The sequence below is a fragment of the Rhinolophus sinicus genome, linkage group LG12 (genome assembly GCF_036562045.2).
Source record: "Rhinolophus sinicus isolate RSC01 linkage group LG12, ASM3656204v1, whole genome shotgun sequence".
In the NCBI taxonomy this organism is placed as follows: Eukaryota; Metazoa; Chordata; class Mammalia; order Chiroptera; family Rhinolophidae; genus Rhinolophus; species Rhinolophus sinicus.
In genome coordinates, this window is record NC_133761.1 from 44,533,414 (window position 1) to 44,557,892 (window position 24,479).

Below are 24,479 nucleotides of genomic sequence, written 5' to 3' on the forward strand. Positions count from 1 at the left end.
GCGCTGTGTGTGCAATTGTACCAGACGGAGAGGTCAGCGGGGAGCCACCAATGTACCGTGAGAGTGACGGCCTGACAGGGCATCCACCTGCTTGAGGGGTCTGTCTTTCTGCAGGACGGCTTTGCATATATTACTAGGTCCTCCCATTCCCCCAATTATAATATCCTCTTTGGGAACTCAAAAGGAACACAGAGGTGGGAATACTTTGCAGACAATGGTTGCACTTGAAAGAAAGAGGCTGAATACAGAAAACTGGGGCCATGCCTCAATTTCCCCGAGCCTACAGGGATCCTGGGCTCTGGACCCTCTCAGCATCATTGCTATCTTATCCCGAGATGAGGGCATTGAAAAAGTGCTTTCAAAGCCTTTGTACCAATCAGGTGCAAAATTGTCATTCTTGTCATCAAAAAGATCTAATGTTGGCATTTTTATGTGCTGTGATCTGACATGTTGCATGCCTTCAGCCCTGGGGCTGCGATCACTCCACTCTGCCCCTGAACATGCCCGGAGAGGTTTGCCCCAGGCCCTCCTGAGAAACACTGGCCCTTGATTACACGCAGGTTTGGGAGAGGGAACGTTTTTTATGCATGCGCACAGGAAGCCCTCAGTGTGCCTGCCACAAGGCTGAACGCTGCTCCACAACCCACCTTTCTTTTCCTGGACAACTCATGCCTGTGACATGACGAGAACACGGTGTGAAAACCTGACTTCTAGCCCAGGGTACAGCATCCCCGGGGTGACAGCCAAAGCCCTTGGAAAGACCCCAATGACAAGCGTCTTAAGACTAGGGATAGTTTGGTTTTCAGGGGAGATGGGTGATTTTCTGGTTTTTCAGGCCCGAGCTAGATGAGGGCTAATTCTAAACCTTCTGTTTTCTGTGACTATCGTTAAAACGCACGGCATTTGTGTTGTGTTTGATAATGGTGACTGGATAAGACGACAGGAGATCTAACGAGTGATGTTATGGCCTTTCTAACATCGCAATAGTAATGGCTTCAGTTAATGATTCGTAACTAAAGGTTTCCTAGAGGCTTACATAGCAATCAGTGAACAGTGAGTGGCCTGGCACAGATGCTTTGAGATCAGACTGGGAAATGTAAACACCTAACAAGATACGATTCAGTCACTTGATAATGCATCCATCCATCCTTCTACCATTTACTAGCGGTTTGGTATTGAAAGTTGACTAAGAAACAGTGACTGCGAGTGAAGCGTTGGCTATCTGACCATCCGGTACAGTGGTCGCAATGAAGGATGCTCACAAAGCTTCAAACAGGCCTCTGGGTGACAGACACACAGCCTCCTGCTGTCCTTTTTGAGAACGGCTCGTCTAGTGGAGTGGTTGAAATCTTGAGAATTGTTTTTTTGTTTTGTTTTTAAGTCTTCAGATGGATGCCTCAAGAATATAAAGGGACTGTCAGCTTTGGGCTCTGAGAAAAATAATTCTGTTGGTATCATCTTGGAGTTGAAAATACCTTGAGGTACACAGGTAAGGTGCTACTTTCTGACTTCAGTGTTTGGGAAAACATTGCAGGGGTGATGGAATAACATTAGGTCAAACTGGACTCTCTCTGAACTGTTTTTTGACTCTAATTCCCAAGACTTGTGTTCAACAGCCAGAACTGCTTGCTCTCACCCTGCAGCTCGGCTGGAGGTCTAATCCTGATGCCGACCAGGAGGTAGGGGGGACCTGGAAACCTTAGCTCCACACTCCAGGCAGCACTGGTCCTTCTTTGCTACCTTGGTTCTGACTCAGAGCTCTCATTCTAGAAACAAAGGATCTGCCTTGTTCTAGGCGGTCATTGTGGGGTCAGCCAGGATTGTTCCAGAGTGGAAACACCTTCCACGAGGAGAAGCAATTGGGGTTGTACATGTAGTGTCATCTCCTGGATTGAGCCCCATCCAAACTGCATAAGACGTCTGTGGCCCCATCACCTGCCTTCTTCATCCAGTGAGAGTAATTTTCACTCTGGACCTTAAGTCTAGGGTTTTAAGTACCAAAAGGCACAGACTTCTTGCCCTGGCCTAACTGAAACAGGTCTGAGCTGGAAGGAAGGTGGAGTCTGATAAAGGCAGGAAGGTTATAGGGTCATTTCATTTAGTGTCTGCCTTGTAGGACCATGAATCCACTCCAAGCCCAGTATTCAATGCCTTTGATCTTCGCTTGCTCGGTCTTTGGCAAGTATTCATCAATTTGTCCTCATCTCACCCTGAAAGGAAGAGCAGGTTTGAATCCGTCGGCTCGAGATTATTCATCAGGGTTGACCTGGGCACATAATGTTTAAGCAACGTGACTAATAAGCAAATCTGCTACTCTAACAACTTATTTGACTAGAAACTTCAACCTTTTGCCAGAAAGACAAATCCATACATTATCCAGAGGGTTTCCATTTGTAAGTTCAGAGTTAATCTTAACATATGAAACCAAGGGCTCAACTGTACATTGTCAGTGCCTGCGAAAACGGCTGTATGTGATGTCAGAGGGGTAGCAGATTGGGGGAGGAGGGGTTACCACTTTGTGAGGGGTATAAATGATGAACGTCACCTTCTTAGGGCTCACTGACTAAGTCCTTGCAGGGTGATTTTCAATCTACTGACAGTCGTTCACAGCATCACTTCAAGTAGCTCTAACTTCATTTGTACCCCAGTCACCCTATAATCACCATCGAGCTCTAGTGAGTTTGAGTAAAAGACCACCATGGAAGTTGACTTCTGCAGCAGTTTAGAGAAAAATCACTAGATTTTGAAAACGTCATCAAATCATGAGAATAAACCATGATCCACTTACTGGGTCCCGAGTCTCCGGTAGTTGCTTATTGAAAATGCATCAAGGGTGAGTGCGTTCAAAATTATAGCTGGGTACAAGATATATTTTTCAAAACACTGAAGCCAAACATAGAGTCGTTCAAACCACATTAAATGGGCAACATCTGAAAGAAACACAAAACCCACTTAGAACAGCCACGGATCAAATTATTTTTCTTTAAGTACAGGTGATAATAAGTAATATCTCCCCTTTAATTCAAAAGCCACTAGTTGAGAACTCCAGATACTAGACACTCACCACACAGAGTGACCCAACAGTGACATAAAAGGGGCAGTCCCCTCAGGATCAGGAGACAAATTACCTGTTTCCACCATTCTTCCCTGGGACTTCATGAAAAGGGTCTCAGGAAGCAACACAAATACCACACACACAAAATCAGGAACTGGTATTTTCCTGTCTTCTTAGCATGGCTGACATTTCTACATAAGAATGTATTATCTTTATGATTCAAAGCACAAAAGCTATCTTCATTTGATGAAAAATGAGGGGAGGATGGGCATTTAGAAATCTGCCTTGACAAAAATTAATTTGAATGAGAGGAATGGTGAGGATGGATGGAGGGGAAATACTTCATGACACGGGAAGTAAAAAGCAGCACCCAAACACCAGCTTAATAAGTGGAAGAGAGATACAACTAGAACTTATCAAAATAAGAATAAAAAGAGATTTTAGTGAGAAATGAAACAGTGAGGAAGAGTCGCAGGAAATTTCAGTTCAAAAAGTGAAGATGTTGGGTAGGAACTCAACGTTGGCTATTCTTATAGTCAATGCATAATGTTTTCTGGTGTAGATTTAGAAGTGGGTTATTTCATAAGATATGAAATTTTTGATATATCATTCATGAAATCTAGGTATATGATCTATATTTTACACATAGATAAAAGGGTTTTTACCTTTTGTGAAAATATATGAAAATTAAGAAAAACAAATTTTCAAGATCTCTCTCCACTCTCCCCAAGCAAATGACTATAACATCTACCTCCCAGAGAAAATTGAGGCTGTTAGGTACAAATTCCCTCACTTTGCCAAACCCTCATCTATGCATGTGTCAACTGGGGGTGCCAAAAAAATGTATACACATTTTAAAAGATGTTATCTATGCTCAAGCAGTAGTTCGCCATAATCAGAAGTGCCTGGATGCTGATGGGAACCACTTTGAGCCCCTCTTGTAATTGCAGAAGTCACATGTGACTTGTATTCATCTTTTGTTATCAGTATATGTTGAGTACTACAATTTTAATACAGTTTTCCTTTCTTAAAATGTGTACACATATTTTTGGCACCCTCTGTGTATTCACATCCACCTTCTTGTTCCTCCTGAGATTGAGCCCCCATCGATGGATCCCATTCGTATTGCCATCTTGGTTCAGGAGTCACTCCCTTGTACACTGGCAGTTCTTTCTGAGACGCAAATGGCAAGATCAGTGTCTGCGGCACTGAACACCCGCCTTCCACGCCGCATCTCCCGGTGCTCAGCCTGTGCTTCTGGGCACAGCCAGGCTTCTTGAAAAGGCTGTGTCTGGTGGCCCCAGAGTCTTGTCTCCTACTTACGGCTGACACTTCTGCCCCTGCGTTTGTGGCTCCCGCACAGACATGGCGAGGCCACTTGAGACCTCCAAACTGACCAACAACTGGCGCTTCTCAGGCTATCTTACCGGACCATCGTGAGGCATGAAATGTCACTGGGGATTCCTTCTTCGGAAACTCTCTCCACCCTCAGCTTCCCCGCCCCCAAACTCCTACTCGTGTTCAACCCTTTCGCATGACTCTTCCATTTCCTTTGCAGGCTCCTTGGCCCCTGGGTCACCTGCTCTCCGTGGACCTCTTTATCACATCTCCCGTTGCCCTGAGCTGATGTCCTCTAGACCCAGGACTTGCAGTATTACTTCCACACTGATGTCACCCGAGCACCTGGATGAAGAAATGTCCTCAAAGGACCCCACGCCCACAGGGAACCACTGCCCAAACCCTGAACAACCACGTGTAGTTTGGCCTAATATTCTTTGGTACCCTTTGCTCAACACTGTGAGATCCACTCACTTGTGAGTGTAGCTGTCATTTTCCATTCTCACTGCTGTATAGTAATCTACTGTGTGAACACACACAGTCCATTTTTCCAGTCTACTGGGCGTGGGCATCTGGTTAGCTTCCAGTTTATGCCTATGATGGACAGTGCCGCTATGAGCATCCTTGTACACGTCTTTCGGTAAATGTGTGGTCCTGTGGGGTATATCTATCTAGGTGTGGCATTGCTAGGTTATTAAGTGAGCCTGCAGGAAGCTCCAGGAGATGCCACCTGACAATTTTTCAGAGTTCTTGTGCCGATTTTTCGCTCCCACAAACAGAGCGAGAGCTCCTTCCGTGTGTTTCACAAAACATTTTCTCTCTCCTACATCTTAGCTACACTGGTGGGTATACAGCGGTATCATATTATGGTTTGATTTCGCATTTCCGCAACGACTAATGCAGTTGAGGACCTTTTTGTACATTTACTGGCATTTGGATACACACTTCTGTGAAGTGGTTTTCAGTCTAGTGCCTAATTATTTTTCCAATTGGATCATATGTCTTCCCCTTACTGATTTTTAGGGGTTCTTTATACATCCTACGTATGAGTCTTTAGTCAGATATATGCATTGGGAAAATCTGCTATTTTATGGTTGCTTTTCATACTTTTAATAGGATCTTTTGTAGAAAAGAAATAATTTTAATGTGCTCCAACTTCTCATTTTTTGTACTCTTAGAGTCTTTTATATTCTGTTTACAAGACAGATATCATGACTACATTTTCCTATGTTTTTCTCGAAAAACTTTATTGTTTTATTTTTCACATTTAGATCTGCAAGCTGTCTAGAATTGGTTATTGTGTATAATGGACAGGGTTGAGGCTGATATTTTTCCATTTGGATATCTAATTGACCATCACCATTTATTGAAAATAACTTCCATTTCCCCTGCACTGCAGTGACCCGTGCTGTTTTATACGCCGTTGTATTTGCAGGCTGCTTTCCTGGAATGTCCTTCCATCTTTCCTACTTGAGAAACCCCTGATCTTATTATAGAACCAAACACCCTGCCATCTGGAGCTTTCCTTGACCCCCCCCCCCCACTTGGCATTCCCAACACAGTCACTACCAGTGGCTGCCAGGGGGAGAGGGTTCAAAGTGTCCATCCCACACTGACACTACTTAGAACCACCAGCACATGGTGATAGGAAAAAGGAGTCCAATGTTTAATTGGCTTTATCATTGTTTTTAAATTCTTGATAAACAATACACCCCTCTCCTGCCTGCTCCTGGTGGACCCCTCCATTTCCCTACCTTTGGTGCCCACTGTACTGCCCTGTATCCAGCTTAGGCATCTGCCGGACACTGAGCCAGACATGTGTATTTATGACCCTTAGTTTTAAGGCAAAGCATGTTATTGCTTTGCGCCATCACTGTACTCTGTGAATTCTACAATTATAGAGCCTGTCACATCTCAGAGGGAGTATTTATTTACACATTCATCTTCCCACTAGACTGAGTCTGTCAAGAGCAGGTGTCATGTCTTAACTGGCTTAATATCTCCAGTGCCTTGCAGAATGCCTGGCCTAGAGGTAGGGTGTGGTAACTTTGCTATCTTATCCATTTTAGTGGCTGCGGGAACTCTGAATGATTAAATTGAACAAAGAGGGACTAAAAAAGCAGCCTACTGGAATTATTTTTTCGATTACAAAACAAAAATCATTCTAACTGTAGCATATTAAACATTTCCATTTCAATCTCTCATAAAGTACAACCAGTTACAGTTAGGTTTCCTTTTATATAAAATCATTTTTTCCTGATTTCTCAATTTATAAGAGATCAGCAGTGTCACACTGAGGCCATCACATCAAATGCTTTTCAGCCAGCTTATAAAAATACGTTATCAGAGCTCTATCAACATTTGTCACCAAATCAGAGAAACATGGCAACCTTAGCTAGATTGCTGTAAAAATACGTAAATGAAGAGAAATATAGGCCAAGCTCATCTTGCTGTATTGTTGGAAGAACACTAGAATGAAAAGAAATGTTTGTCTGGTTCATCCCTGTGGAAGGGCCTGATACCAGGTGGATGGATGGGGTGGGGGGTGGTCAGACTTTCAAATGCTGCTCACTCTTACTCTTAGAAGATGCTATTTTCCAGTGAGTGGGGATAAGGCCAACTTGAGTGAAGGGACACAGTCCCAATGGAGTCTACAAGGACTTACTGCAGATACTGATAACAAATATGGGTTTACCATAAGAATTTTGGTTTATCCATCCCAGAAACACATAAAGCAATGAATTTCAAATAATATAGAAATGACTAATAAACTCTGAATTCACCATCCATGTCTTTCCAAATATTTGAGAGCGAAATACTTATAGTGAGACCTTTCTTCTCTGTGGCACCTGGTTGGGTGCATGGGGTATGCGTGTGTATGAAACTATGTCACGGACACAACTCTGAGGCATGTGGCTAAGACATTTAGGCTCTAGGAAGTCATGGACTGTAAGCACCATTCTGTTGTCTGACTGCGGAGCCACGAGTCCTGGGGGCTGTGGTCAGTACGGCCTCCATGACATGTGTGAACAGCGAAAGCCCAGCATCCTTGGGTAATAACTGGGTCTCCTGTTAGAGACCCAGCTACAAGACGACAAGGACACTATGTTGGACTTTGAAGACCCAGAAAAGGATGCTATGTTGGACTTTGAAGACTAAAAGGAACTTCTAGAGAACTAAAACTCAATTCGTTCATGTCATAAAATCCTTTATTTATTTTTTATAGTTCCCTTAGTCAGAGTCGCAAAGAAGACTGAGCTGCGAGCCAGCTCTGATGCAGCACTGAGGTGTTCAGGGGAAATGACAGCGACAAGCGCTGACATCTAGATGTGATGCAGAAGCACTGGCGTGCCTCCCACTGATTCATCCTGAAAGTCCAGCTGAGAGGACAGCGGGCGCATTTCACACTGTGTCCACCAGTAAGCATGGGTGTGCGCGGTGAATTAAGGGAAAGCATTTTAGGAAAACATTCACCCCGAGGCATGGATTCCCTGGGTGGTGTTCATACAGCATCCAGCCAGAGCAGGGGTGGGGAACGGTGGGAATGGAGCTGAAATAAACGTCTAGGAATGACAGAGAGAGAGAGAGAGCGCGCAAACCCCAGAGATCACCAACTCCAAACTTCTGACATCAGGTTCTGTCAATTTATATATTGAAAGAAAATCAATTTCAGTTTAATTCTTACATATCTCTAGAATCCCTCTACCAAGTTCGGTAATTTATTCCAATGAGAAGCTACAATCTCTGGATTGTAGAAAACATTTAACAGATAAATCGAACTCGCACTGAATGTTCATATTTGAGAGTTGAAGGGAAACAAATAGAAAAGGTGAATAATGATACAGCGGAAACTAAACAAAAGTGTAAGTCCAGAACTGTGAATGCTAAAAGGTTAAACTTAGTCCTTTTTTATGGGGTTACCATAAAAAGCTAACAAAAAGGAAAGCTTACAAAAGCAATAACATAACAAATATGTTTCTTGAGACCCCAAACTGTCTCAATATTCATACAAAGTCAAGTTAAAAAGAAAATCTTCGCAATGATATTTTATAACTGCCTTTTGGTAATGTCCCAAATATGCAAAGAGACTGTAAAAAGACATTACTTTAGCATTACTATTTCTCTTTTCCATGGAATATTAGGCCCTTGAGAAAAAGAATGCAAACTAACTATGCCATTTACAAGTTTATATATGACTTTTTACAACTGAACACGTTAAATTTTCTCAAAGGCTTTTTAGGTTGTGTTTCTCTTATATGCTTATGTTACTAAAATAAGTCCTTCTCAGTAATTAAAAGGTAATCAACAATCCTCAGGATGTTTTCATCTTTAGGAACATAATTTTCTCTAATTCAAGTCTTGAATACGATTAGGCTACAAGGATGAAAGGCTTCCAGCCGTACAGGGTCCAGACGTGCTTATAAGCATTTCAGTGTGGGTGCCACTCGGTTCTACTGGCCTGTCACTCCGAGGTGTCTAAGGCAGAGAGACCCTGCAAAACGGAATTACTATCCAGGCTGGGAGCATCCACCCTTATTACAGGGAACTGCTTTTTACTCTGAGCCTTTCTCACTCTCATCTTTCTTGCTGGGCCAAATCTCCAAGCAGGAAGTCCTTAGCACTAACATGGGCACAATTCATGGTCTGTTCTCTAGAAAGGTGCTTTCTCGTCTTGATGCAGAGGTCCTCAATTAATACCAAATCATAGCATTTGAAACTGAAAACACCAGTGAAATCATTTGTAAAATTCTCACATGAAGAGCCTTTGAGGGATCTTTTCAATGTCCTCACTCTGGCACGGGGAGGAAGACACTTCTAGGCAGAACCACCTTGCCAAGAGTAAGGACTCTGCTCTCACTCACTTTGCATTCTCAACACCTGGCCCAGCACCTAGTACATGGCAGGCGCTGAGTGAGTGTCCAACTTACAAAATCAGAATCCCTCCCCCAGTAAAATGTGATTTGTATGTCATCTAAATTACAAGATTACTTTAAAACACCACTTCTCTTTTTCCACTAGCATCTCCATATATTATCCTATCATAAAGTGCTCCTGATTTTTAGGGTTCGTTTTTTAATACTTCTCCAACTACTGACCATTCGTTTTATTTCTGCATTGTTTTGGATTTATCAGCAGTGCCGAGAACCCCAGTGGGCACTTGGGTGAACAACCTGGGGCTGGCTGGAGAGCTGGAGTCTGAGTTTGGCAGCTGACCGCTAAGCTCTGTCCCCAAGCCCTTCCCCTCTTTATGTTGGTCGCTGCTGGCCTCTGCTTCTCCAGTCCCCTCTGCCTCGTTCTCCTTTGAGCAGAGGTAACTCGATTCCACTTTTCTTTTTTCCTGCTGTGGTGTGAAGCTGGTTTCACTGCCAATCCCAGCAGTCCCCTCCGGCCCTGTGGACACTGACACAGAAAGATAAGTTTCCCAGTGGACTAGACAGGGACCAGCCAGAGTGTGAGGTACAGGAGGCGCAGTGCCGGGCAGGGAGGGAAAGAAAAGGAGAGGAAGAGAATGTGCAGGAAATAATAACAACACAGAGAATAATTAATAAGGCAGGCCGCCATCCGACACGCTGCTGTCTGACACATGGGCTGTAAGCTCTCCTTTGGCATTTGGAATTAACATGCCTAGAGAAGCATCGCAGCAAATGAGGCTACGGAACTCACCAGCACTGGTTCAGTTCACGCTTCCGGCTCTTTTAGTCACTTTGAATTAAAGAGGCTCTAGAGCAGCGGTGTCCAAACTTTTTCAACGTTTTTTACCAAAGGCCATATGCAGTAAAATACACAAACAGCTGGGCCACTCACTCGAGATGAAGTACGTATATGTATTGCCTCACCTGGTTTATTTAAGTAAACTACATATATTTTTGGAATTTGCTGTGGGCCAATAAAAAATGGAAACAACCGAAATGCCCATCAGTAGATGACTGGATTAAGAAACTGTGGTACATTTATACAATGGAGTATTACGCAGCCATAAAGAAGAAAGAAATCTTACCATTTGCAACAACATGGATGGACCTAGAGAATATTATGTTAAGTGAAATAAGTCAGAAAGAGAAAGACAAATACCATATGATCTCACTTATATGTGGAATCTAAAGAAAAGAATAAGTGAATGAACTAATCAGAAACAGTTTTGGAAAAATGGAGGAAAAACTGAGGGTTGCTAGATGGGCAGGGGGGTGGGGATAAGGGGAAGGTGAGAGGTTTTGGGAACGTACAGAGGGATAGTGGATGGGGGGAGGGGGGTTCACACAGTGTGAGGGATATAAATGATAAATGTCTAAGTTTTGCTTTGTCTTGTGCACCTGAAACTAATTAATAAAAAAAAAAAAAAAAAAAAAAAAAAAAATGGATTGCGGGGCACAGTTGGCCCGTGGGCTGCAGTTGGCCCAAGGGCCTGCTCTAGAGGGTTTTCTAGTCTCTAACTCCGGCTACTAGTATCTTTTCATGGGGGGAAAGAAGGAAGAAGGTGGCAAATAATATGTTCTTCCCAGAACTACGGCATCTCCTCATCACACACACAGATGAGACCTTCCCAAAGACTCCAGCCTTTATGTCCCCAAATCAGACAGTTATCTAGAGCTATATACATATCAAAGGATTTTTACGTATATTATCCACTTGATTTAATCACTAGAGAAATTCTGTGAACTAGGTCATTCAGGTAGAACTATCACCTATTGACAAAAAATTCCAAAACTCTTGGACAGGTTCATCCAGATTATAAAGGGCCACCAAATGCCTACCACATGGGTGACATGGGGCACAAAACAATGTGCAAAATGATTGAATTTCAGACCGGTGGGGAAGAGGAGGAGGACTACGGACTGAGTACCAGGGACCATGCCGAATGCTCTGCACTCATTACTGTGATTAACTCCACCCCCATCAAACCTTCACTGTAGGAACCTCCCAATCATAGATGACAAAGTTGAATCACAACAGTTCAGCACAACTAACATGTGACAAAGCCAGGATTGGAGCCCACCTAGTCTTGTTCCAGAGCCTGTTCTCTGGGCCTTGGCACTTCAATTCCCCCCAAAACTTTCTAAAAGCTCCCTGCAGGGAAAAACCTGGTCCCATATAAAAGGACCAGGAGTCAGAAAGACATCAGACTTGTCAACAGCAGTAGTGGAAGCTGGAAGGCAATGGACCATTAGACTTCTGAAAGGGATCGTTTACATCTGACAGGCTATATATACACTGTAAACTGCCCAGCAAGTGCAAAGTGAATTAAAACACTTTGACATAGCCGAAGTTTAAAAGTTTCCTTCCCACACACCCTTTTTCTGGAGAGACTGGAGGATGAGCTTTGTTCAAAAAGAGGAAAGAAACAAGTAGCAGGTCCCAGGATGGGTCTGGGGGAGGGAGCTCATAGGTTATCTGACAGGTTTGCCTGTGTGGAAACTGAACTGAGAAGTACCTGACATCGCTATGGGAAAGGCTAGCAAATGCAAAAACAGAAGTACGACCAAGAAAGGAAATGTAATCACAGCATATGACTGCACTAGACATGAACAACAAGTAGCCTTACGTGTACAAAAAAAAGTATGTGTTCAACAAATATTAAAATTATACTAGGAGAAAGGAGAAAGGGAAAATGTTCATGTATCAGGAAGGTAAGAGAGATAAAACCTCATCTTTCATAACAGGAAGCCAGTAGATAGGTAAATCCGAAACATTAAGGAATAGCAGTGTGCACATTATTTGGAAGAATTACGGTAACTACCAGAAGAAATATGTAGAGTAGAAAGTACTTCTTTTTTTTCTGGAGAGGAGGAATCAGAGATGGGAGAAAGTTGGCAGAGGTCTGCTGCTTCTCATTACAACTTGTTCTATTTGATTTTCAACACTATGTATTATTACTCTGGTATAAATGAAAAATACATTAGAAAAAGCATTATCTCTCAGAACCACGTCTCTCACAGGCAGACACCAGTCTGCAAACTGACAGGCACGATTTGCTAAAATGCAAAGTAAATCTCATTTAAGAATTACAAATTCATGACTCATTGGTGAATTAGGTTTATAATGGTGAATTTTTAACATTACAATTTTAAAGAGATTTTCAATTGATTTAAAAAATAATTTCTGTAATCTTTCATCCATTTATTCTAATGCATCCAAAAATTACAGCTTAAGCTTTCTCAGCAACCGTTTTTTTAGAGGCATGAGCCTGCTTGCACGTGTCTCGCTGTACACTTGGGTCCCTCACACCGGCCTCCATCCGCCTCACAAGGCTTGTTCTGCCCACATCAGCCTATAGGGAGCTCTTCCTTCAGTGAATTTACAAATCACTAGTCATTCATTTGTTCATTCAACCAATAGGACTGAGCACCTACTATGCACCAGACAATAACTCAACATTAAATTATACAATCTCATATGTTTTCCGTTTTGTATCCATATCCAACCAGTTGGAAAAACTTAACCAATGGAAGACAGAGACTGTGTTTTAGTCCTCCTAGCTCACTGGCCCACAGGCTTGGCATCATGTAGAAACTCAATAATTACTTTTTTAGTGAATAGTACACTCGTATGCATTTTCTGAGTGAAACAGTAAATAAGCAAGTGAAAGCCAACAATGCACTTATTCTTTATCTCACTCCCTGTCGCTCCATTAAACCCATTTTTATGGTAAAGAGTATGGCCGTCAAATCAGATCACTTCTATTTTTCTGAAACTAGTCAGAGCCCAGAATGATAACATTATGGAAATTTCTCCTTGGAGAACCACGTGGAAACGTGACTCAACTCCACTGTTCCCTTTCAAAATGACCTAATTCCTTTGGAAAGTTCTTAGGGAAAACAAATCTTCATTCAGATCCAACTTCTTATACTTTTACAGATGGGGGTGAATCAACAAAGTCACTTGTCTAAAATCATTATCATAATTCAGGATAATAGATTTGTTTCATTTTCTAAAAATCCAGTGCTCCCTAAACATTTAGTCTTGAAAGTTCCATACTTGACTAACGTCGCGCTATTTGTAGCATTGTCTACTCTGTTGTTTTCAGCATGATTCACTTAGATTGGTGGGAAATAGAGTGAATTTTTTTTTAGGAAAGAGCAACTTCACAGATACCCATTCACTACGTCCGTTATACCGCCACCAGGAATCATCGCACTGCCGAGCTGCATGACAGGTGATAGAATTGTATCCTTTTAGCTTAATTATTATTGAAAGACCTTGTTGGGCTAGGATGGGATAATGTTTACTGAAATCAGTCTCAAAAATAACTCAAGTGGCTAAAATATATATTTCAATTTACAGTCATCAACTTGAGTTGTAACACAGTGCATTTTTATCAGTCTGAATTTTGTATCTCCAAGTATTTGTACATATCAAAGAAAATTACATATCAGAGATATGTAGAAAAGAAAGTGAACTGAAAGAAAGTACATGCACCAAGTTTAAAGTTTAGTGGAGTCAACACAGGGCTGATGACATCTGTGCCCTGTGCCCCGGAAGCACTGGAGGGTCAGTGTGAGCTGACAGACATGTTGTTCCATCATCTCAGAGAATGTTACGAAAAGAGAAGCTCGGGGGCAGCCAGGAAGCTTGTCTGGCCTGGGGGGTCAGGGAAGGACTTCCGGAGGGACTGGGTGCTAAACAGAGAGCTGAGGGATGCTGCATGTGGCATGAGGCTAGTGAGGCTTGAGGAAAAACCATCCTAGGCAAAGGAACAGCCAGGAAGGGACAGTGAGAGAAACTCGAGAAACCACAGGAATGCCCAGAACGTATTGTGGCAAGTTTTTCAAACCAGGGGTAGAAGCTTTGGAGAGTAAGCGTGAGCCTGCGGCACGTTAGACCTGCATGACAGACCGCAGTGACGTGGTTCTTCTGGGAACAGCGAGCGACACAGTGACAGCACTGACAGCCTAGAGCCACGTGCAGACGGCACCCCAGCTGCCTAGGGCACTGACAGCTGCTCGGGTGGCAGAAAGAACACCTGACTGCACTGGGTGAGGCGACCTGAGTTCTGGCCAATCACTGGCCATCAGCTCGGTGGGACCGGGGGATTCCAGTGACATCTGCAGACTTGCTAGGCCTGCTGTGCTTTACCTTCTTCTCACTTACAATGTTTTGTGTGCCTGTGAAGATGTGACCAGTTTTCACATGAAGAAGGACATGACCGGCCTGTGTTTTCTGTTGCAGAAGAAATGAAGAGTGAAATACCTCACAGGCGGAAGGGCAGGAAGAGGAGGGAAGGAAACTCAGCACACGGATGAAACCAAAACGGGGGGCAGGACTTCAGGAAGTTCGTGCTGATGCATTTTAAGCATTTGGGTTTCCCTTCCACACACGTAATTTTAAAATTCAATCTGTTTTTCATTACCTGCCTAATTTGTCAAATGGATTACGCCTGGCTAGATTTCAGGCGGCTTATAAACAGCTAGTGTAGGCAAGTGACAAGCTCCATGGAGCCTCTGCTTGAGCCTGTGTGTGGCGTGTGCCTGTCCCACCAGCCAGCCCGCCCGGACAGACGCCCCATGTCACCTGCTCAACTGACCTCAAGGAGGGGACAGCACTGCACAAACACACTCACATCATTGTTCTCGAGTTCTTACTGATTCTAATTTAAACTGGGCACTGTTGGATTCAGGGGAGTGCCCACTTTTATCTTTCAATGCTGAACTGGCAGAGTAAGGGGACCCCAGCCTCTTCTGTGCTATTCTCCTTTGTCTACGTTTCACAGCTCTCTCCTCACCATGAAACCCAAGCATCCAGGCAGAGAAGGTCCAGACGACACACACAGACATGCAGTTTCCTGAATCAGACCGTCTTCACCCTTCTAATCTCTGTCAACTACTTACCAGTGGTGCCAAAACAACAACCCCCAAGAACTCTGCCAACTTCACCAAAACTTAGTCTTTCTAACATTTTGAAAGGGAATATGACCTTAACACTGCAGAAGTTCTGCAGACTTCGTCATTTCATCAGTTCTTCTACCCACCTACCCACAAGTAGGCACCTGTTTGGATAGACCTTCTCTTCACGTGGACTGTAAAATGAGCTAACCATGATAAATTGTACTGATGGTAATTTGCGATTAAGCAGCACCTGAAATTGAACAGAGCATTTAAAACATATTATGTAGCTGATCCTGAAGGCCTGCCTATTGTGGGTGAGAAGAGTTACCCTCCCCGCCTTCCAGACCCCACCTGGCAGCAGGCCCACTGCATCATGTTTCTCCACTAAATGATCCAGTTTTCCTGATGTGGCTGTTTCAAATTAAGGTAGCTCCTTGTACCCTCCCACAGACGTTCCTTGAAGAAACGCACTATTCTTGATGGCATCTGAAGTGATTCTTTTGCTTCTTCATATTTTTATCTGCACCCCCCTTCCTTTTGCCACAATAGTCTATTGAAGTTACCCATGACACACCTGGCCGAGTCCAGCACATTCCTGGGAGTCAGCAGACCTTGGTGCCACTCATGGCCCCTTGTGTCTGGACATGGCAGACAATCACTTAACAACAGAGAAGTTACCATGGCTAGGCTAGAGGCTTCTATGCAAAATTACCAACATGAGCTAGTGATAAATTGTGACCAATAGCTTTGAAGTGTATGCAAACAGGGATAAACCAAGCCTTCTGCCATCCGTCTAATCACAGAGCCAGGGAGACCGAGCAGAGAAACTCCTGAGAGGGTCTTTATCTAGAAGCTCTGACACTGTTGGGATTACAGGCTATGATGTGATCCTGCCAGAGACAACCCGGGAACAGCTCTGTCAGTCAAGCCCAGGTCTAGGTGAGCAAAGCAAGGGTTCAGGGAACTGAAGGTTAAAGGTCAGTCTCTGCTATGTCCCCGCCCTTTGTGGAGGAGGGGAGGGTGGTGAAGCGATGATCGTCTTCTCGGTCCACAGTCAACTTTAGCAGAACACCATGAACTTCAGGTCTGAATGATATAAATCAATTTTTCCTCAATACTAATAACCAATTACTATAATGCTATTTTCATAAACATGCCTCTAAGTGACCCCACTTCAACTTTCTTGCTCTCGGAACAAGCCGATATACTCCAAGGCACACCCCCTGTAGCATGGTAAGATGTACAGAATGTGACATGAACAGAACATACAACTCACACCATAACCACATTTAAAGGCACACCTCTGTGGCATTCAGCCCTCACATGGTAGTGCCACCCCCACCCCGTCTCTTTGCGAGGACTGATTACTAACCTGTCACTTCCCGTTGCTCACACTCTCTATTCTTCAGAATGGGGTGTGAAACCCACATCCACGGATGGTGCTTGCGGAGCTCAGGGAGCAGATAGTGGGTGACAAACCCCACAGCGCCCGCCAGGGCAAACAGCACAACACTGAGGAAAGGCTGCAAGGAAAGAACAAGAAATCTGTGTTGAGCTCAAGACAGGGCAGGGTGGCCCCGGAATAACACAGCGAGACTGCTCTTCCCCGTTTCCTCTGACGGGATAACTGGACTCAGTCCTTGTTTCAGGCTCTGAACATGGGGTTTCCACATCACATGAGACCCACCTCTGCGGAGAGCCACTGAGAACCATTGAGGTGGCCTGTGACGTGCAGGCCCAGGGAACTCTGCCCACTGTGATACTGTGTTTTATTTTCTTAAAAGGTGAGGTAAATAACACATTTCTCTCACAGAGTTTTCCTCACTGGAAGAGTTCGTAAGTGTGTAATATTTTTATATAGAGATGGCAACTGTCTGTGAGGACCTTAACCCAGAAATCCCACCTAGATTTCTCTACGTTTATTTTTCTAACTAAAATTACGTTCCAGTATCTTTCTGGCTGTGTATGAATCACTCGTGCTGTGGTAAGCCCTCCCCGCTCTGTGCGCTTAGCTGTCCTACTTCTACCGACCATCCTCACGGTGAATCCCACAACATACGCCCCCCGTTGGGGAAAGACGAAGGGCAAACTGAACCCCATCTGTGCAGTGGCCCAGACCTCCTCTGGGCAGTAACTCTCCCAGCACAAGGGTATGTGCCTTCCGCCCCCCACTGGCACTTTGTTTGTCCCTGTGGCCCCACCCCCCTGTCAGCACCCAGGCTCCACCCCGGGCTCTGTCAGGAAGGACCCCAGGTGACGGGGAGGGTGCAGTCAATGGGTCATACCCGCAAGGACAGGAACACAGTGCTGGCACTGACTGCAAATGACAGAACTGCAGCCACCGAGCAGATGAGGAGATCCGACTGTAGGACATCCTTCTGTGAAGAGAAACCAGCTGTTGTTTCTCTCAGCAGCTCTGTGTCCCCAGGTAAATCAGGTGACACCCTACTGACCCTGGATACACTACCCTTCAGCCCATGCTTACCTGATATTTTCCCAACGGCACACACACACTGGATGGACCCTTCACTACTTCCTGCTTGGGGACCATCCGGAAAATAAGGCGAAGGATGGGGACAGGGACACAGACTAGACTGCAAGGTGAGCCTACGTCTGCTGCTGAGCACGGCCAGAAGAGAGGTTGCTACACACAGAAGAGGCGCACAGCTCTTCCCTGCAAACACGGGTCTGGGACGAGTCGCCCAGGTCCCACGAAGGAGGGTGAAGCGCTAATCATCTCCTGGGGCCTTAGCATAGCTTGTATTTTATTTAATGTGCAAGCAGCCTGGGCATGACAAACAGAAAACACTCTCCCATTTTCTTATTGCTTTGGACCAGAACAGATTTTACTTTTCACAACATCTGATTTCAAGGTTTATTGCAAAGCTAGATGGGATCGATGGGATTGGCACAAAGACACACCTAGATCAAGAGAACAGAAAAAGAGTCGAGAAACAGACCAACACATATATGGTCAACTGATTTGAAACGAAAGTGTCAGGTGACAGGATACCTTTCCTCTAAATGAGGTAAAGGATAATTTTTTCAACAAATGGTGCTGGAACAACTGAATAGCTACCTAAAATAAACAAAACAACAAAAAACACCTTGACACTTCACATCCCGTGTAAAATTAACTTAACGTGCATTATAACCTAACTTACACGATCAAATTTCTCAAAGGAAACATAAGAGGAAATCTTATTGACCTTGAGTTTGGCAAAGCTTTCTTAAATAGGACACTAAAAGCTGCAACTGTAAAAGAAAACAGTCATTAAATTGGATTTCATGAAAACTGAAACAATTTGCTCTTCAAAAGACAGTGCTATAGAATGAAAAGGCAAGCCAAAGACTTGAGAAAATCTTTGCAAAACATAACCAACAAGATTTCTATCTATTAGATTGGTGCAAAAATAATTGAGGTTTTTGCAATTATTAATATTTTTAACCTTTTAAACTGCAATTACTTTTGCACCAACCTAATATAATATATAAAGAACTTTACAAATCAATAACAAGCCAAACAACTCCCCCTACTCCTGTTTCCAACTGCACATGGGCAAGAGTTTTCAACAGACTCTTCACCAAAAAGATGGTAAATGGTAGTTATGGAGCTGTCATTCTTGGTGCTAATTAACGAAACAACAGACCACTCTCTTAATATTGGTGAAAGTAACATTAGTAAAATAAAAAGGAAAAGGTTCCCCCTTTCCCTATAGCCACCGAAGAGTAGATATTATTCTGTTCCAAGAATTTTGTTCTTGAAAATATTATTTTTTCAAAGGAATCTTGAAAGATACCTGGACCTCACAGATTGTTATTATGTCCTGTGGAAGTAACCTTGAACATGGTTACTTCCACAGGACATAGTAACAATCTTGTAATTTTGATTGATTTTCTAGTTAAATAATTTTTGCTCATTTAAATGTATACTATTACATATCTCTGTTTCTAAAAGATATAAACAACTTTGAAAAAGAAGAACAAATTTGGAGGACATACAATATCTGATCTCAAGGCTTATTACAAAGCTACTGTAATAGGGTACTGATGGATTGGCACAAAACACACACCAAATCAAGAGAACAAAATAAAAGGGGTGTTTCTTTGCATGTGTTCTGTGGGGTGGGTTTTCCCTTAGTTTTTAGTTATGTTATGCAAAAGGAGAATTACTGGTACTACTCTCTTCCTTCGTGTGTTGGAAGGCTAAAAAGCTATGGCTCTGTTGAATTACCGATTTCAGCAAGAGTTTTAAAATCTGTTTCATTTCGATAAATACCCTAAGTCTTAAAGAGTGAACCGCACAATGTTAGACCTTACAAAAATGAGAGTACAAAAGATCTAAGTAAAATTTAGGTCCCTGCAATTTTTTTGTTAATTAATTTTTCCATTATAGTATAACATAACATGGCACCACTCTAGAACATACAGAAAGGAGAAAAATCACTCATAATCATTACATCCTGACACTAACAATATTAGCATTTTTGTGCTTTCTGGGGCAGTATTTTTGCCTGTGAATGCTGAACCATGGTTCTAGTTGTAATCATGATGTACATGGGTTTTTTATTTTATAAATGCCTGTTTTCAGTGCGCATATGATTTACTAATAGACACTTAATGGCTAAATAATTTGCCATCTTGTGATGCCATAGACACACACACACACACACACACACACACACACTGCCATGGTGGACACTCAAAACATTAATTTAGTGAATGAACCTGAATGACCTACACATAGTGCGTGCAAAACCGCTGACTGCGAGAGGTTGGCTTGCTTTCCATTTTCTACCCCGATAAATTATGCTGCATCATTATCTCGATGCACCTAAATCTTTTTTCATATTTTGAATTAATTCTCTAGAAAAACTGTGACAAATTTACTGTATCATAGGTTATGAATATTTTACAAACCTTGATAAATTATGCTTTTCCAAATGACTGTAATAATTTACACAAATACAATGTCTAAGAGATCTCATCTTGTCACAACTGGCATTATCATTAATTTATCCTGTGCTAACTGAGTGGATCAAAAAAATGCCATCTTATTTTAATGTGCATTTCTTTATTTACAAGAAGTGTAGATATATATTTGCGTACTAAATATTTTGTTCCTAAATGATACATCTTTCGTAATATCATTTCCTTATAGTTTTTAAAATTATGTGAATTATTGGTATAAGACATTTAACTTTTGTCAAATTTGCAACAAATATTTTAATAAATTATTTGAATTGTATTGCTTTTTTACACAAAGTTAAAAATTTTTATGTACTTAAATCTAAGTCTGTGCGTGTGTGTGCGTGTGTGTGTGTGTGTGTGTGAGTGTGTGTGTGTTTTATTTATTTTTATTTTATACATTCCAAGTCTGGAAAATCATTCCCTCTCTAGAATTTGAACAAATATTTTATTTTATTTTACATGTCATCTTTTCTGAAAATTTACATTTAAAAAATGTGAGCTATGCATACAGAAAAGTGCATAAAATACCTATCTACAATTTAAAAACTAATTATAAAGTGAATGGTTCATTAACCAACAACTGCTTCAAGAAATCTAGAATTTCCAGTACCTGAGAAGCCCCTTGCATGCAGCTCCCTGAACACAAACCCTTCTTTCCCTCTTGGGGGTTCCTATCAACCATCCTGACCCTGGTGAAAATAATCTCCTTGCTTTTTAAAATGATTTTACTACTCAAGTGTGCAACTGTGAACAGTTTAGTCTATTGCCTGTTTTTACCTTACATATTACTAGACTGCATATTTGTTTGTCTTGCTTCCTTTACTCACATGATGTGGTTACGATCCACCCACCCATTGCATAGTAAGGTGTTTCCCTTTGCGATATACTTATGTACATTCCTCTCATTCTGCTGATGGTGGACTTTCCCATGGCTTCAGTGTTGGCTCATATACACACAGGTGCTACTATGAATGATCTTATACTCGTATGTGCATTCTGGTACACACGTGCAAGGTGTGCTCCAGGGTAAATGTCTAGGAGAATTGCTGGCTGCAGTGTGTATGGATCTTCAGTGTTATAGTACCAAACTGTTTCCAAAACAGACAAACTAATTTACACTGCCACCAGCAGTACACGAGAGCTCCCTTGCTCAAAACTTTTGTCAACACTTAGTATGGTAAGAACTTTTATTTTTTTTTGTATTGTGAGAACTTAGGATTTTTTTGTCAGTCTGGTAGGTATGAAATGGTAACTTAATGTGGTTTTACTTTGCAGTTTAGTTTGGCTATACAGTCATCCCCATTATCCACGAGGAATGTGTTCCAAGACCCCCAGTGGATGCCTGAAATCAGATAGTACCAAACCACATATACACTATAGTTTTTCCTATACATATACATACCTTTTCACTTAAATGAAGCAATTAATGGCTTCCCTTTGGCATAGCTGACCTGCCATCATCACTACTCATGCACTTTGAGACAATTATTAAGTAAAATGAGGGTGACTGGAACACAAGCACTGTGAGGTTGAGATAGTCAATCTGATCACTGAGGTGGCTACTGAGTGCCTAATGGGCAGGCAGTGGATACAGTGGGGAGACACTGGGCAAAGGGACGATTCATGTCCTGGGTGGGATGGAGCCGGACAGCAAGAGATTTCATCACACTCCTCAGAATGGCACTCAATTTAAAAGTTATGAATTGTTTATTTTTGGAATTTTCCATTTAATATTTTTGGACCATGGTTGACTGAAACCACAGAAAGCAAAACCACAGATAAGGGGAGACTACCATATCGTAATGTTTTTGGCCATTAGTATTTCTTTTGTGAAGAGCACGTACAAATCTTTTGCCTTAGTTTTAACTGAGATATCTGGCTTTCTAATTGATTTATAGGAATTTTGTACTCATCTTGACATTCGTGCTTTAACAGCTATCCAGATTTTTAAAACTGCACATGCTGTGGCTTGGCTTTTTGTCTCTTTCTAAGTGTTACTGGATAAATCAAAGGTCAAAATTTTAATGAATTTGAATTTTTGCTTTATCGTAAAAAATTATTTCCTATATTGATATCATAAAGATAACTTCCTTTATTAAGGTTGTAAGTGCTTTCCGGTTTTGTCATCTCATATTTAGGTTTATAATCCATCTGGAATTGACTTTTAAGAATAGTGTGACAGAGGAGACCTATTATATTTATTACTGAATAAAGAACTATTTTTTAAATCATTCCATTTTTCCCTCTTTACAGGGTTGGGATTTATATGCTCTGTTTCTATTCCTTCAGTAGTTACACTAAACATTCCAATATGCATAATTAACCATCACAGTTTAAAGTTAATCAATATCATTATTCATTTCCTGGACATTCTAAAAACTTTCAAGTCTTGGAGTCCATTTCTCTTCCCACTCGAACTTGTTATTGTAGTCACATATTTTATTTCTATCTTATGCTTTTAAGCCAACCATATACTCTTATTATGGTGTTATACACTTGATGTGTTTAGATTTACCAATGTATCTGTCAATTTCTTTTCTCTTCTTTCTTGCTAATTAGACCTTCCATCTGAAATCACTTTCTGTTGAAAAATATCCTTCAGAATTACTGTTAGTAAGGGTCTCTCAGCTTTTGTCTAAAATATTTTTATTTTGCCCTCATTCTTGAAAATTTTCACTGGGCACAGATTCTAGCTCAGAAGTTACTTCTTTTATAGAACATTAAATACATCAAACAACTGTCCTCTGGCTACTATGATTGGTCTCAATAAGGGAGCTTTTGTCTGTCATTTGTTTGAATGTAATCAGTCCATTTAACTGCTTTAAGATGGTCCACGGCTTAAGTGTACTGCACAAGGCTTTCACTGGCGGGGATTCTTTCTTCTTTAATTTACCCTGCTTGTGATTCATTGGGATTTTTAAATTTCTGGGTCAGGATTTTTCATCAATTCTGGTAAATTCTCAGATATTATCTCATCAAATAGTGATCATGCTCCAGTCTCTCCCTTTTTTTCTGGAATTCTTATTAGATATATGTTAGATCTCTTACTCTATTCTTCATCTCTCATATTTCCTCATTTTTTGTCAAGCAGTGTTGATCCTGGACACTTTCTTCTGTCTTTATCCTTCAGTTCACAATTTCTCTCTTCAGAGGTGTCTAATCTCCATGTGTGAGATTTTTTTTTTTTTTTTTTTTTAACTTCAATTGCTCCTTTTTGCTTTGGTTTAGCTTTTGTTTGTTTAGAAGATCTATTTGGTTTTCATTCAAATATGCTGGATCATTTGAAACATTTTCTATTATCTATAAATTTTTAAGCCTTTTATTTTTTTAAACATAGTAAGTATAGTGGTTCTAAAATTTGTGTCTCATAGTTCCTATATCTGAAGTATTTGCAGATCTGTATCTGCTCCTTGTTTCCTTGTACAGTTTCAAATTTTTATTGTAAGCTGCTCATTTCCCTTAGAAAATTGGCTTTGGGATTAGTTGGAGACCTGGGAGGAAGGAGGCCTCTAGAGAGGATTCATGTTTGTTTCTGCCATGAGGTATTTCCAGTTGGAGGCTACTTTAAACTATATTCATAAATTGAGTTTTATGCCATCCAGACATTATAATGTAGACTGTAAATTCCTTATTATTTTGTCAATTTTTTGTCACATTTCGGAAGAGCTTCTTTTGATGTTCAGAATTTTTAGTTTTAATCAGCATTGAGTTTGGTTATAATAATTTAGCCTGCCATAATGTCAGAAATGGAAAAGTCTCATTTGATTTCTCGCTTTCTCTCTCTGTCTTTCACTTACATTGGTGTCTGGAAAAGGATTAGCACATAAAATTCTTTTCTCCCTCCCTCTGCTAAACAATTACCTCAATACCATATACTGGATAATCAATTCTTGATTATGACATTTAATTTTTATGTAACAAATTCATAAAAACATGAATTTCTGTGTTTTACTGATTCACTAATCCTGGATGAGTCTCATATTTTTTTGATTATTCAATCTTTATAATATACTCTTAAATCTCAAAGTGCTAAGTTCTTCTTTCTTATTCTTCTTTTTCAGATTTTTAAAGCTATTAACAGCTATCCTTCTAAATAAACCTTAGAATAATTTCCCCAAGTTGTAAATAACATTCCTTTATAACTGTTTGGAACTACATTAAACCTACAAATTTCTTATAAAGAATCAGCATTTAATATTTCTCAGCCTTCCTATGGAAAATCAGGTTATATCTATTCATCACCACTTATTCAAAACTCCATTTGCATTTTAATAGACTGCTGTAGTTTTCTTTCC

At 41.4% G+C, this 24,479-nt stretch overlaps 1 protein-coding gene across 5 annotated transcripts in view; it reads right to left on the reverse strand.

Annotated features, from left to right (window-relative positions):
* Window positions 1-24,479, reverse strand: part of PCNX2 (pecanex 2) — a 242,855-nt gene that overhangs the window by 110,922 nt on the left and 107,454 nt on the right. For all 5 annotated transcript variants that reach the window (XR_012490740.1, XM_019712884.2, XM_074316661.1 and 2 more), the window contains 3 exons: window positions 17,499-17,591; window positions 16,586-16,736; window positions 2,789-2,930 (listed from right to left, as the gene is read on the reverse strand). Coding sequence is in view for 4 of the 5 variants with exons in the window: in XM_019712884.2 (XP_019568443.2) it covers window positions 2,789-2,930; window positions 16,586-16,736; window positions 17,499-17,591 (386 nt within the window). In the remaining variant the exon portion in view is untranslated. The remainder of the gene's footprint in view (window positions 1-2,788; window positions 2,931-16,585; window positions 16,737-17,498; window positions 17,592-24,479) is intronic.